General features: G+C 38.3%; 1 protein-coding gene across 4 annotated transcripts in view; it reads right to left on the minus strand.

Annotated features, from left to right (window-relative positions):
* Positions 1-450: 450 nt before the first annotated feature.
* LOC149237685 (glycosyltransferase family protein 28) overlaps positions 451-15,582 on the minus strand; it is a 187,536-nt gene continuing 172,404 nt past the window's right edge. For all 4 annotated transcript variants that reach the window (XM_089372744.1, XM_089372747.1, XM_089372745.1 and 1 more), the window contains 2 exons: positions 1,200-1,299; positions 451-1,080 (listed from right to left, as the gene is read on the minus strand). In XM_089372744.1, the coding sequence (XP_089228870.1) occupies positions 824-1,080; positions 1,200-1,299 (357 nt within the window). In that variant the 3' untranslated portion in view covers positions 451-823. The remainder of the gene's footprint in view (positions 1,081-1,199; positions 1,300-15,582) is intronic.

A 15,582-nucleotide genomic window follows, 5' to 3' on the forward strand; every position in this document is an offset into this window, starting at 1 on the left:
TTTGCCATGGCTTGGGAGGTCAGCACCAACCTTACAAATTTTCGATCTTAAATCTATCCTTAAACCATAGACCTATCAATCTAAACATAGTTAGCAATAACATGTGAATTTCCTTGTGGTATATTTCATTTGTCATATCCATTTGTAATTTCACTATCTCATTCGTTTTTACTTTTCAAAAGTTGGAGGAGAGTATAGTTTCCATCATAATGAACTATTGCCCTACATAATTTATGTGGCATGTTTTTTGTGTCATAAAAATAAATTTATACAAAATATCCAATCCTTTCAGATGCTTCAAGGATCCAATTCAACAAGATTGAGGTAATATATAAACCCATTCTACAACCATATACTCTTGTTTGGCTAGATATAGACTTCAAACCAAACAAATTGTGTATGTATGTGTTAAAATGGGGTTCTGCACGTAAGGTGGAATAAACTTTGGGATGGCTAATAAACTGCATGTTCTTTCTCTTGGCAATTAACATTTTGTCTCTGGAGTTCTTTACAGAAAAAAAACATCTCAAGATGCCCTGTTGAATTCTCACAACCATGACAAACAACACATATATACAATAATTTCAATCTTCTTCACCTCCCATACAGAATGCTCCTTGAAACAAAATAATAGTTTTAGCTCCAATCTTCATCTCATAAAACATAACTGATTAGCAACTCATAGCATGATTTAAATAGAAAATAGACACAGACACATAATACTGAAGTTCTGCATTCAATTGTATTGAACTTGAGGCTGCAGCTTCACCATTTCTTGCTTTGGAGCAGACATTGGTCACATGAAACAAGCATGCCTTGGACCTCAGTTGTCAGGAAAACCTAAAAACCGGTTGATTGATTCAACTACTGCCATAGGACTTGACAGTGGATAAGGGAGGAGTGACCCTAGATCCATGTGTAGTATAGTTTCTTCTAGAGTTTCAGGGCGAGCACAAAATAAGAACTTTCTCTCTGCAAGTGCTTCAGCTAATTCACTTTGATGATTATCCATCAATGCTTCATTAACAACAACAACAAGTGGCTGACCTAAACGGAGAGTTTCAAAAATACTGCCTGAACCTGCACAAATTTTTAAAATCCTTTACAACAATTATTGCAATGTCAAAAACTAATGACTTTACACTATAGAATGGAGATACGGTTGTAATCACTTCAAAACTTCTGAAATATCAATTTACCTGCATGACTAATCACCAAGTCTGCAGATCTCAAAAACCCAGCAATATTTGGTGAAAAAGTGAAGTAATCAACTTTCAGGCCTCCGTCTTCCCCTTGAGACTGCACATATAGATTTAGTCAAAAAAATATAAGCAGGATACACCATCAACATATAATACTGCTTCCAACTAAATAAATTCAGAACAGGCACACCAGGTCTAAAGGCATATACAACTGGCGAGATCAAACAATTAGAAGGCAATTTTACAAGTCAAAAGTCTCATATTATCCATTGACTTGGGCTAAAAGGGATGATATGATTGTGCAAAGACGGATTTTGACAATTTGACTGCCTCACATTCATTCACGGGACATTAGTACCTTTTCTTCAATAAAGCAACTTGATCAATACAATATGCAACATTTATGAGGAAGACCATGCCTGACAGTAATACAACAGGTCAAGTTATTTTCAAAAAATCATTCAACTATAAAACTAGCTGATAAGATACAGTGATTACAATGGGAAACTGATATTCCAATCTGAGATACCTGAAGGAACTTTAACACGTGACTTAGTTTACAAACTACTACTTGATGCTCAAAAATAGTGCACAAATTTATTTTCCACTGAAAACAACCAAAGTAGAACAAATGCATGATGTGAATGTGCAGTCCCTATACATAGAATTAAATTACACTGGTCAACAAAGCAAACCACAAGCTCCACGGCATGTGGGTACAAATTTATTTGTGGAACTTCATCAAACAAAATATTCATGCACCACCATTTCCTCAGCATCTTGTTAACCCAAAAATTGAATTAATACAAACAATAAATGCTCATAATGTAGTAGTAATCTTCAATCAGAAACTATTACTGAGACTTGCTGAAGCTTAGAAAACGTCTCTTTTTTCCAATTTAGGCATATGGTTGGAATGGCAGCAATCCCACTTTCCCTAATAGGCCAAGTGTTCAATTTTGTAGCAAAGGTCAGTCTTCATAATTAATATTTTATCCCTTGAAATATATGTAATAATTAGTATAAGACATTTTCTTCATGTCGGTTTCAAAAGAGAAATTTTTGAATTTCTAAAAGTTGATTTTTTGGCCTCCAAATGACAAGTCAGCCCTCCAAAAGATGAAGTTGGCCTCAGTGAGGGAACACACCCATTCGGGCTCTTGAAATGCCCATATATAGGCCATTCATCCTCCTCCACAAGGCATTAATTCAGATCACTTCTGAAGCAGAGTTTGGATCATCACAAGGACGAATCTGAGGTCAAACCTGAGACAAGAAGAGGATGAAATCTGAGGTAAAGCATAGACGAATCTGAAGCAGAGTTTCTGGGCATACTAGAGCAGCAGGGCTGAGATCTTTGGGTGCAGAATTAGGCCAAATTTCAACCCTAACAGATCAGACCAGGTCGAATTATCTGGGCTGGAGATTGACTTGTCTAGAGGGCAGTTTGTCCAAGCGTGACTAGGGCTATGTTACTGGTCAGTTTGACTTTATGTTTGACTTGAAGATTTAGATGTATCTCTGTTGAACTGAATAATTTCCCAAAGGAAAAGGTTGTTGGGTTTTCCCCATGTGTGTTTTCCCAGGGTAAAATGTTTGTGTTTCTTGTCTGGCTGTCTCTTTATGAGCCTACTGTCAATTTTGTTCTACTGTTGAAGATCTTCTGTGTAATTTCTTAATGATTAATGTGCACACGGGGATTTAGAATAAAAGTCATTAGAAGTAATTATCGGCTAGAAGGCCTATGAAAAATCAACACCAAGCACTCAAATGACTTGCGGCATATTTGTCAAAATATTAAGGTGGAAAAGGCAACAACATCACTTTGGGCTCTGATTCAGAGGTAATTGTTAACAGCACATGAAATCCAAATTTCACATAGCCTCCATTGTGATAAATAATATGTGCTCAAAGTCAACAGAGACTCTGCTACTTTCTTGCCGATATGAAACACCCCTTGCAAAGCATCTTAAAAAGCATTCAAATATAGAAGAATCACATTAAGCTTGGAGCAACCTGGGTACATGAATGGGTCACACCATTGAGAACATAATGGGAACAATACTGAATATCAAGAAGCAAGGAGAAAATTTACACTGGTATAATTAGAAAAACTTTATCTAGACCTGTTAAAACCCAAGATTGTTATGGCAACAAAGATATTCAAGAAATACAACAATGATTGTCATCGTAAATTGCCAATTGTCTCATTTTTCACTCAGAATTGGTTGCTTGTTCAGAGGATGATCAAGGAGCAGAACCTCCCCACTCTTAGAGGAGGCATAGAAGTTTTGACAAGATCCAGCTAAATATTTAACCATAACATATAAAGAAGATTTCATTAACTAAACTCCAGTGCACATTCTTGCAGAGGACAAAAATAATCCATTATAAAGAACCATCAAACTGTAAAGTTGTAAGATTGATAGTAATACTCAATTGAATAGTTAATTCATTGCATATGAAATTAATGCAATGTCACCAGAATTACTAAAGCTAATAATATCTTTTATTAAATTCTGAGATAATTACTTACAAGGACATGAATGTGATTCCTCCTAGGGCAGGAACACATCAAACTTATTTAATTTATGGAGCAAAAGTTGTTACGCAACACCCATATCAAACAATTGCCAAAGTTAATAACAATTATCTTTTATTAAATTCTGAGATAATTACTTACAAGGACATGAATGTGATTCCTCCTAGGGCAGGAACACATAAAACTTATTTAATTTATGGAGCAAAAGTTGTTACGCAACACCCATATCAAACAATTGCCAAAGTTAATAACAATTCAAGGTGGTTTGTACAAAAAATCCCAAAATAGGGTACTTTTATTGAAGTATGGGGGTTTACGCAGTGCATTATATTAGATATCATTTTGGGATTCAACTGCGTTAAGTAAGTCATTCACGTATGACCATTTCCATGAGAGGTAGTCATAACTGAGTAATTTCTCATGATTTTTGAATAGTTCACTTAGCACTCATTGCATCGGGTGATGCTCACAGGGGTGAAGAAGTGGGATTGAAACTAGTGAAATGAATCACATAGCATCAATCATCAGTTCCGGGGCTTGCACCCGGTAACCAGGACTTCCCAGGAGGTCACCCATCCCAGAACTCCTCTGGCTCAAGCGCGCTTAACTGTGAAGTTTTCCCCACAATCAAGCCCACTTAGCTTGCTACCCCATTTGCAAAACCTTAGCAAGTATTGTGCCTCATGAACCATTCAAGTAGAGATCCCTTGACTCTTTTTGAATTTAAGTATGGGGGTTTACGTAGTGCATTATATTAGATATCATTTTGGGATTCAACTGCGTTAAGTAAGTCATTCACGTATGACCATTTCCATGAGAGGTAGTCATAACTGTCTAATTTCTCATGATTTTTGAATAGTTCACTTAGCACTCATTGCATCGGGTGATGCTCACAGGGGTGAAGAAGTGGGATTGAAAATAGTGAAATGAATCACATAGCATCAATCATCACTTCCGGGGCTTGCACCCGGTAACCAGGACTTCCCAGGAGGTCACCCATCCCAGAACTCCTCTGGCTCAAGTGCGCTTAACTATGGAGTTTTCCCCACAATCAAGCCCACTTAGCTTGCTACCCAATTTGCAAAACCTTAGCAAGTATTGTGCCTCATGAACCATTCAAGTAGAGATCCCTTGACTCTTTTTGAATTTAAGTATGGGGGTTTACGCAGTGCATTATATTAGATATCATTGGGATTCAACTACATTAAGTAAGTCATTCACGTATGACCATTTCCATGAGAGGTATTCATAACTGACTAATTTCTCATGATTTTTGAATAGTTCACTTAGCACTCATTGCATCGGGTGATGCTCGCAGGGGTGAAGAAGTGGGATTGAAACTAGTGAAATGAATCACATAGCATCAATCATCACTTCCGGGGCTTGCACCTGGTAACCAGGACTTCCCAGGAGGTCACCCATCCCAGAGCTCCTTTGGCTCAAGCGTGCTTAACTGTGGAGTTTTCCCCACAATCAAGCCCACTTAGCTTGCTACCCCATTTGCAAAACCTTAGCAAGTATTGTGCCTCATGAACCATTCAAGTAGAGATCCCTTGACTCTTTTTGAATTTAAGTATGGGGGTTTATATTAATGTACCAATACGAACTGGTACTTGCAACATGCAAGAATTGATCCGTATTCACTCAGTCTATCACCAGGGCAATTCACCAGTATAATTCTTAATTTAATTTATATTCTTTTCTTTATGTCTATAAATCAACTATGTTGTTAACATGGACTTTGCATTTAAACAAAGCTATCAATGGAAGAAAATTCGCAATCTCACATATGTAAGGACACAAAGATTTACCTTGGTGAAACCTAATGAGGGAAATAGCTTTGTTGGCTCTTTATTCTCAAGGAGGATTTAAAAAATATATAAAGTCTAGAATGCGCTTCTATTCTCATGTCGGATACATCAACGATCATAGAGCGAGTATTCATTTGCTTCGGTTCAATCATATCAGCAATAATGCTTTGAAAACAGTCTATCAAGATGAATTTCTCCTCCTCTTGCGTGCTCTTCAGGAATGATGGATGTTCTAGTGGTTGATCATGTGTACTTCTCCTTCCTGCTACAAAGTTGTCAAATGATCTGCTACTTTTCCTTCCAGCTGAAGTGCTCCCCAAAGAACCTCTTAATCAAGAATCTATGAACCCAAATCCAAACCCTTTTACTCCTTTGACTATGTTATTATGACAGTCTCTCGACTACACGAAACATCAAGGGAAATCGAAGAGACTATCACTGCTTCTTTTTCCAAGTGATGTTTTTTGTGTATGGATGGGAATTCCACATGGTCGAACTATTGCTTGACAAGTGGCTTCCTCCATGTTGATCAATTGATCAAGTCCCGTCACTTTCCTCGTGCTATTGATTGTTTGGTTACAAGACTGGGTCTGATTGACTAGTTTCTATCCATTTGAAATCAACCATGGTGTAGTTGTACACACATTCCTTGCTAGAGGATCAATCAGTCATGCTCTTGGATGGCTTTGTCATATCCTTATGCATCAATCTACCTTCATAAGTGTCTTTGTCAAGGTACAATGTTAGTTGACTACAATGCTTCTAGTCAATCGATTTTCCTTTGTTTACACTTGCACAATGATTTTCTTGGGTTTGACAATCCAATATTCTCCTTCGGTTGATTTACTCTCAACCCTTTATACTTTTATCAAGCCAACCATTTCTCTAGTCGAGGATCTTTTTGGATCACACCTTCACAATTGGAGGCTTTGGGTCCCAAAAGCTACTAATGAGAGATGAGAAAACAAATTTAGGACTTTGCTTCTCTCATATCATTTTGCTCTCTTTGGTCACTATCCTATGAGTCCAATTTGCCATAATTTAGTTTGCCCTCTTTGAGTTTCTTAGACCACCTTCTGCATCACTATATCCTCCTCCAGCTCCACCAATGTGATTGGTGCTATCTCCTCAATTGTAGGAAGAAATTGGTCTTCTTCTTCCCCATCCAGCATGGACGATTCAACCTGTCAGAAAAATATATCTGCATGTATGGAGGTAGACTTGAATACATATCAACCTGTAATTTCAAATGGTCCATACTGTTGAAAAGTAACTAGGTTCGGTCTTCATAATGACATGTGTAATTATGTTTTTATGTAATTAATGAAAAGAAGAAAAATAAAATTATTATTGTAATACTTGTCTCATGGGTTTCATGAGCAAGGAATTTTATTTTTAGTATGACTCCCATTGTGAGTCCTTAGGATTGGTCATAAAATCAATTTGAGTCTATGTCATGTATGAAAGACCCTTCTTGGGCATATTACACTTATGTAAGAGTCAATAGAAATGTCAAGTAGCCCTCCAAGACAAGCACAAGGCATCCCTCTTCAAGTCGGCTTCAAATGAAATTAATTAATTCCTCCAAACAGTCATGTTGGCTCACACTATTCAAGTTGGCTTATTACCTTGGGAGACAACTATAAATAGGCAGCTCGCATTCCATTCTAAACAGAGAAATTCTGTGAAGTGAAGTCTGAAGTCTGAAGTGCGAAGGTCATAATAGAAGCCCTAGAACCAGCGAAGTGAAGGAAAGGAGCAGCGAAGTCAACAGACTTATTTTGGGACTGTTTTTGGGCAGAACTCCTCTCACACGTGTGGAAAAAAGGGACTGTTATTACTGCAGAAAAGAGCAAAGTCTGCTGAAGAAGCTGAGTTAGAAGTAGAGAATCGAGATCATTCAGATCAGCGAAGGAGATTAAGGGGTTGGATTGCCATAGATATCTCACGTGTGCTGCATCTAAGGTTCCCTAGGAAGCCAAAGTAAGGTACAGGTCTGAAGCAGTGAAGAGGAAACCGAATTCTAAAGGGTAGCCGAGAAGGAGAAGCAGAGGTTTGACTCAAGCAAGAAGGATCCCATCAAGGAAGATTTGTGACTTGGTCTTGGAGTGGAAAATAGGTCAAGGGTTTGGTCTTGGTATTCGTCAATTGGAATCTCTATAAGAAGAAGAATTTGTTCGGGTTTTCCTCTCAAAGAGTGAGAGGTTTTGGCCCTGGCTGATAGCCTATATTCTGTGTCTCTTGTCTCTTTATGGTTTATGCATTGGTAGTTGTTTGATGAAGAAGAACACAAATAACCTAAATAAAAGAAGATCCTAATCTAAAAAAGTAAAAAGCACTCACAAACAGTTACTAATAGAAGAGAAATCATTTAATTGCTATGCCCTAGATTTCTCAACACATTCCTCAAAGGCTTCAACTTCTTTGTTGCCCCTTGTATGGATTCTTTACTAAGATATAGCCAAACCTCATTTGGTACACATTATTTGTGATCATTTATGCTAGCCATAGAGTTTATACTTCTCCTGACTCTTCTTGAGTTGCTCTTCCATCTGTAAGGGAATTTATCTAATCTTGCCTATTAATATTCCTACTCTACTTGCATCCTCATGCAGTTCTTGTTCATCCTCTTATTGTTGCCCATAAAAAATCAAAAGGTGAAAGTGGAAAATATCTGTAGCAAGCTTCAAAAGAATACTTCTGCATTAAAGAATGTCAATGTACTACTTTGTTATAAGAGGGTTGAATATAGACTACTTGTTCATCCCAAGTCTTCGCGTATTTCTTGTTGTAGCCTCTCAATAGTTGCACCAAAGTTCTTCAATCTACCCATCAATTTGTACATGGAAGGCAGTCAAATGCTTCAATTTAGTATCTCCATTCTTTCCCATAAGATTTTCCAAAACTTATCCAAAAGCACTGCATCTCAATGAAAGTCAAATTTGGAAATCCAAAATGTACCGGCACATTTGAAAAGAAAAGTTTCACTACTTCATGACCCTTGATGGTCTTCAAGGGATAAGCTCCCACTTCTTGTTAAAACAACCCCAACTACATAATCATGACCTACTCAAGACATTGGTAAGCCTCCAATGAGATCCATAGAGATACTTTCCCATGGTCAAATGGGAACTTGTAATGGCATGCACAACTGAAGCTTCATGTTGCTTGGTTTGCTAGTGCTATAAAGAAAACATCATCATATATACCTAGAAACTTGCTCTTGCATCTTAGGTAGATTTTCCATGGTACTTCCAAATCCAAAATGTCCATCAATGTGGGAAGTAGGAGCGTGATGATGGTCTCCTCCACCATATCTTTGTTAGTCTTTGGTAGCATCGGAAGTGCTCTAGCCTTGAAAATTGGTGGAGAGGCTAAGGCACATGAGTTCTAAAGAACCCAGAAACCATTTGGTGAAATTCCACCCGGATTGTATTTTATTAAAATAATTTATATTTTTAATGGGGTTCCTAAGTCTAAACTTAGGAAAATTAAAATATTAATGGGTATTAATCAAAATATGGGTGAAAATGATCTGGAAAGCGGATCAAGTCATGTTTTAATCTTAGCCGTTGATTAGAGACTTCATCTCGATCATTGAAGTCTCAATGAGAAAAGTATAAGGAGGCTTGGGGTTCATTTAGAGACACACAGAGAGATTGAGAAAATCGATTTTCTGAGGTGAGAAGTTCTCAGGAAGAAAATCGATTGAGGAGATCTTGCAGTAGAGGGGCAGTGAGAATCCAAGAGAAAAAATTTCTGAAGAGTACAAGGCAGAGAGAGGACAGAAAGATGCCTAGAGGAGGGCTAGCGTTGGCCTACGCAACGTTGACGCAGAGGCAACACAATCAGTGAGGCGAAGTCAAGTTTCTGTTGAGGGAATTTGAAGTTTAGTTACCGGAAGCCGGGTTGTGAGACTGGAGGCAGGAAAGTCGATTTCTCAACTAGCAGAGGATCCAGAGCAGAGAGGCAACGTAATACCCAGGAGGGGTGACACAGAAGCTACCGAAGGTGACGCAGTTGGACACAGAGGGTGACACAGAGCCTCCAGAAATGAAGGATCAGTCGTTGTTTCTCCAGTGACAAGGTGAGATCATTTCACCAGTCTTTTGTCCAGTATTTTCTCTGTAAAGGATTGTTAGTTGAGCATCCTAGATTTGTACTCAAATTTCTTCTCTTGCATAATAACAAACCCTCAGAGCATATACACCGGTTTTCCCGCATTGGTTTTTATCGGGGACTATTTTTTCCAAAAATAATTGTGCCCTATGTATCTTGTTCTTTGCTCAGTTTTCTGTTTCATGTAATCAAATTTAAAGTAGTGTAGGTTGCAGAAGTAATTTGCTTCAGTGTTATTCAGAAAACAACTTGATAATGTATATTAAAATCAAGTAGGTGAAGTAAATTCAAATTTGCTGCAATAGGGGTTCCTTGAGGATTAGGAATTTTCACATGATATCAAAGCATTGATTTTGAAACAAGAAGAGCAGATCCAACACCGAGCAGAGAGGCCAAAAGCTTCACTTGGCAACAACTCAAATCCCCTTGAAGGGATTGCGCAGTCCTTGCCAAGAAGCAGAGATTCCGAGGAAATATCTCTCTGAGAGAGTCGACAGAGGTACGATTTCCAACTTGTGAGTTTGTAGAGGCAGAGGGAGTGATGCAGAGCCTCAGCACAATGCTTGAAGGGCGTAGTTTCTGCCAGGGCAGAAATTCGTCGAAAAAGAGCGAAGACACATAGAAGGGGAATTTTCTCCTCAAAGAACTTTTTGCCAAAAAAAGTTCGAATTTCTCACTTGCTAGGTGTAGCATAAAAACTTATGTTGAAGCACGAAAAGACTGATAGCTTGAAGATTTTAATTATAAAAAATACACAGAGGTATTTAAAATAATAATTTATTATTATATAAAAATGTATAAGATGATTTTGAAGGTACAAAGAAGCCCTACTTTTATACCTTAGCAGGTGACCTTTCGTGAATGGCCATGTCTTTTACACGTCTTTTCACTTAATTTAATGACTAATTAACCTAAATAATATTTAATTATTTAATATTTAATATTTTATTTTATTTAGCTAATTGTTATGAATTATATTCATAACATAGCCTCTCCCTTCGAAAGCTTTGTCCTCAAAGCTTTAATGCTGGGAATTGTCTTTGTGATGGTTGTCTTCTTGGCATATAATCTGGGCATCGTTTTCATCATGTAGCTCGTCAATAATATTACCTTGGAATTTTTTTATTTTTATTTTTTTTGTAACTTCAATTTTTTTTTCTTTTAATATAATAATTATGTTTTCTTTTTTGAATTTTTTTTTCACTGATATATATATATATATATATATATTAGCTATAAATTATATATATACTATATAATTATAAGTTATATATATATATAATATAATTATAATTATATAAAATTGTTTAATACATAATTATATATATATATATATAGATATATAGATATATATATATATATATATATAATTGTCCAAATGGCACGACCGAAGTCCAAACAGCACGACCACATGTAAATTGATTTGTCGTATTGTATGATCCAGCGTACACAAGTAAACTGATTCGGTATGACCCAGCATTTGAAATAACGACGACTCACTTCCTCCCCAAATGATTCCAGTGGAAACCTGAAGTTTCTACTACACATTTGCTTATACAAGGGAATCAGATCAATTTCAGTAAACGGATGATATGTTTTGATGCCTGCGTTTGCAATGTAGCTAACTGCACGGTCAATTTCGAAATCACTTTCAGTAGGCTTGCACTGCAATTGAACAGTCTGCCCCACCTGATAATTTGTCCCTCCATATATAAAGCAACCGGGAAGGTTTCCAGACTCAAAAGAGAGAGAATTATTATTCCCATCCAATCCCGGGAGTACATTGAAAATGGTTGATTCAGCTTTCTGTGAAGCAATCAAATTATTATTCATTCCTTGGTGAGCAATAAATATTCTAGGACGTTCAGATAGCTCTAGAGAAACATTTTTTTCCATTAAATCCATGGCCGAATATGAATGTTTTGTGTCGTTGAGAGGATTTTTTGAATCAGAATCTACAACTCCAAAAGTAGCATGAGCTTCCTTATCTGCCCCCTCATCTGGAAAAGAATCCATTATTACTGATTCCGAACTATTGTTGTATGATAAAACAAGTGTATTGTTGTTGGATTCATTTGAACCAGATATCTTCCATTCTTGACTGAAGGTGAATAACTGAGAAGCATAGCCAGCAGGTACGGTTGTGATCCACCCAGAAAATGAAGTTGCATTTCCTATTTTTAGGTCCCAGTCTCTATTAGTCATGCTAGAAAGCAGGTAAGTGCTAAACAGAATTGCCTGAACTGATTAAAACCGAGCCCGATCATCTTTTATTCGTTCAGTCCTAAGGCTAGCAGGAAACGATAAAGATAACTTGTCCCTTGGTATCCATTTCCTTGTAACTGTCAAAAAATTTCCTGTGCCTGGAAGTACTAGATTTTCTGCATTCAGTGTTGCATGCGCGCGGCCGATAGTTGTCCATAATGGTATTCATATGTTGACAATAGACATAGCCTCTGACTGCGAAGTCTTTAGGTTTGAGAACTCACGCATGACCGGGTCCCATGATGACAATGGTTGCACCACTTGTTTCAAAGTGACTCCTGTTGCATCCCATGTACTTGTGCTAGATACGAATTGTATAATATATATGCTAAGGTTACTGCCGCCCTCCTCGAAGTATATGGAGTCTCCCAGCTTTGACAATGACTCGATTCCAAAAATGCACCCAACAGCCCGCATATCACGTGCAAAACTCTGTTGAGGGTCTCCTAAGACCTGCTCTGGAGTAGTGTAAAAAGGAATCCTGTGAATGTTGCTAAAGCAGCCTTTGGTTCCAACAATAAGTCATCCAAGCCCCCAGTCTGCAACCTTTAACAGGCCTGTATTCTCATTTACCAACAAGTTGCCGGGTTTTAGGTCTCTGTGCAAGATTCCATTCCTGTGGCAGTGTTCAACTCCCTTAAGCAGCTGATACATATAGCTCTTGATGGTGAGAGGAGATAAGTCATGTTCTCTCGTATTGACCTCACTTGAACTTGAAGCTGGTCCCACATCCGTTGTATTTTCGGGCAATGCAACTTCTCTTTTGATGATTACTTCCTCATCATCAATATAATCATCAGAATCTGTATCATCATCTTGCTCTACATAATTTTCAATGACTTCATCCTCTTTGACATAAATATCAGCTTCATTGAAATCATTATCATCATTCCGGTCAACATCTTCTTCTTTTTCTTCTTCCTTATTTTTCTCTTCATCATCTTCCTTATTATTCATTTTTTCGACATTCTTTAACTTCTGCATTTGATTTTTCTAATTGCTGAAATGTTTCTTGAATTTCACTAAAATGTTCGACGCGTTCACGATGTGAATGTAATGGCACATTGTGAGGCGAACTGCGTTCAAAGGCCTGCATGATTATATCATGTGCCATGGCTCTGATACCACTGTAGCATAAAAACTTATGCTGAAGCACGAAAAGACTGATAGCTTTAAGATTTAATTATAAAAAATACACAGAGGTATTTAAAATAATAATTTATTATTATATAAAAATGTAAAGATGATTTTGAATGTACAATAAAGCCCTGCTTTTATACCTCATCAGGTGACCTTTCGTGAAGGGGCATGTCTTTTAGACATGTCTTTTCACTTAATTTAATGACTAATTAACCTAAATAATATTTAATTATTTAATATTTAATATTTTATTTTATTTAGCTAATTGTTATGAATTATATTCATAACACTAGGTCACTGAGCAGTGACTAGAGGAGTCAATTCGACAGTTTGGGTGAGATGGCATCGCATGGGTTCAGAGATCAGGACAGGTTAGAAGGAGCTTCCAACTATGTCATATGGAATCTGGAAGAATACGATCTCGAAGCGTACGTCAAGCGTGTTGTGTTTATTCCTACAGAAAATGATCAAAGGAAGAAGTACAAGGCCGAGCAGGGGAAGGCGAAGAGGTTCATACTCAATGGAGTTCGAGATCATTTGGTCACACACTTGCAAGGCAAAGATACAGCCTGAGAGATGTGGGAAGCTTTGTCTTCACTGTATGAAGGCTCTTCCGAACAACGGAAGATGTACTTAGAACATAAATTGCAGCTGACATTGATGCAGAAGGGAGGAGGGGTTAGCTTCTATCTTCAACGTCTTCAGGACACCAGAGACCAGCTTCCTGTAGTGGGGTCCACTCCTCAGTCTACCGCGATGGTAAGGATGGCCCTAAATGGAGTCTCGGATGAATGCAAGTCTTCGTCCAAAGCATATTGGGTAAGGAAAGACTACCTTCATGGGAGGAGATGTGGGCAACCCTTCAACAGGAGGAATTACGGAGGGACCTAGTAAAGGTCAACCTCAATGGCAGCAGTGGGAATGGCACGAAGACCAAGGAGGAGGAGGAGAACGCAACCCTAGCATCAAAGGGACAGCAAAAGCAAAAGAGGAAGGACATTTCAAAGGTGAAATGCTTCAGATGTGGTGATATGGGCCACCTTACATCCTAGTGTCCTTTGAAGCAAAAGGCTAAGGATGAGAAACAAGACGCTAAGGTTGCTCTGGCAAAGATTGACGAAAATGAGTTTGCCATGAGTGCCCACGCATCTCCAAGAGGGAAATGGGGCGATATTGAGCTGTATTTGGGAGGACTACATGTGGGCAGGATCCTTGAGGAGTCCACCTCTTGGATCAAATGCATGCTACGAGAGCCTGAAATTCAGTAGTAGCGAGATGGACTTAGTGTCATATGATACAGTGGATTGTTTGGAGGACAGATGCAATAGCCGGAGACCAGAGACTGATCAATGTAAAGCAAGGTTGGCAGCAGTGCAGTTGGCATGGTGCAAAAGTCAACAGCGGCGCAAAAGATTCAGAGAGTCAGATACTAGTAGCAGTCAAATTCCAACATTCATGATATTATGCTGAACATAGTTAAGTTCAATTAATTTTGGATGTTTTTCAGTTGCTTCTCTCAACAACTGAGTTGCAGTATGAATGCAATGTTAACAGTGGCAGTGCTAGCAACATAGCAGATGCAGCGTTTGAGAGGGAGTTGTAGTATAGATGCAGCAGTGACATTGGCAGTGTCACGGGCAACAGCACAGTGTTGGTGGCAGCAACAGTGCGGAAAGGAGATGCTTCAGACACAGAGCAGCATGGAGGTGGACATTGTTGCTAGAGCACTTTCCTCGCTAAGAGGGAGTGTTAGTTTTTGGTAGCATCGGAAGTGCTCTAGCCTTGAAAATTGGTGGAGAGTCTAAGGCACATGAGTTCTAAAGAACCCAGAAACTGTTTGGTGAAATTCCACCCAGATTGTGACGTGCTATCTAACTATTGTGAAAAAATGCATATGGTCATATGTTAAGTTTACGTATGTTCTATGCTTAGAGCAATTTATTTTAATTTTCACAGTTATATCAATATCTTTTCCAGATTAGCAATCACATCAGGGTTAAATTAAACTGCAGATAGAACATAAACATAAATCGCAGAAGACAAGAGGACACATGATGTGGCGCTAGCCAGGGACAAACCCCAATGTGGGGAAACCCTTCGTCAATTCTTCTTATATGATATTCAGTAGTTCAGCAGAGAGAGAGAGCGAGAGATAGTACATTTACAACAGAAGTCAACACTTTGACTTGCCTAGATAAGAGCATAGATCATCTCTAAGAAGATGATACATGAGATTAGTTGAAGACATGCTGCTTCAACTGATTCTCCAAGGTGACTCCTTCACCTATCATCATGCTGCATCTCGTCATCATGCTGCACCTCACCGTGCTGCACCATGTTGCACCCATCATCACAATGCTCCATCTCATCATGCTTCATCAATCATGACAGTACCCATCACTGTACTGCATCATGTACCATCATGTGCCATTGCTGCACCTTGTTTTGCCACCATGTGCTTGCTGCATCTTGCTTACCATACTGCTGTCCCAATTGCTATTGC

The sequence above is a fragment of the Pinus tabuliformis genome, chromosome 8 (assembly GCF_031772625.1).
Source record: "Pinus tabuliformis cultivar Carrire ecotype Pingquan chromosome 8, CPIR1, whole genome shotgun sequence".
Classification (NCBI taxonomy): domain Eukaryota; kingdom Viridiplantae; phylum Streptophyta; class Pinopsida; order Pinales; family Pinaceae; genus Pinus; species Pinus tabuliformis.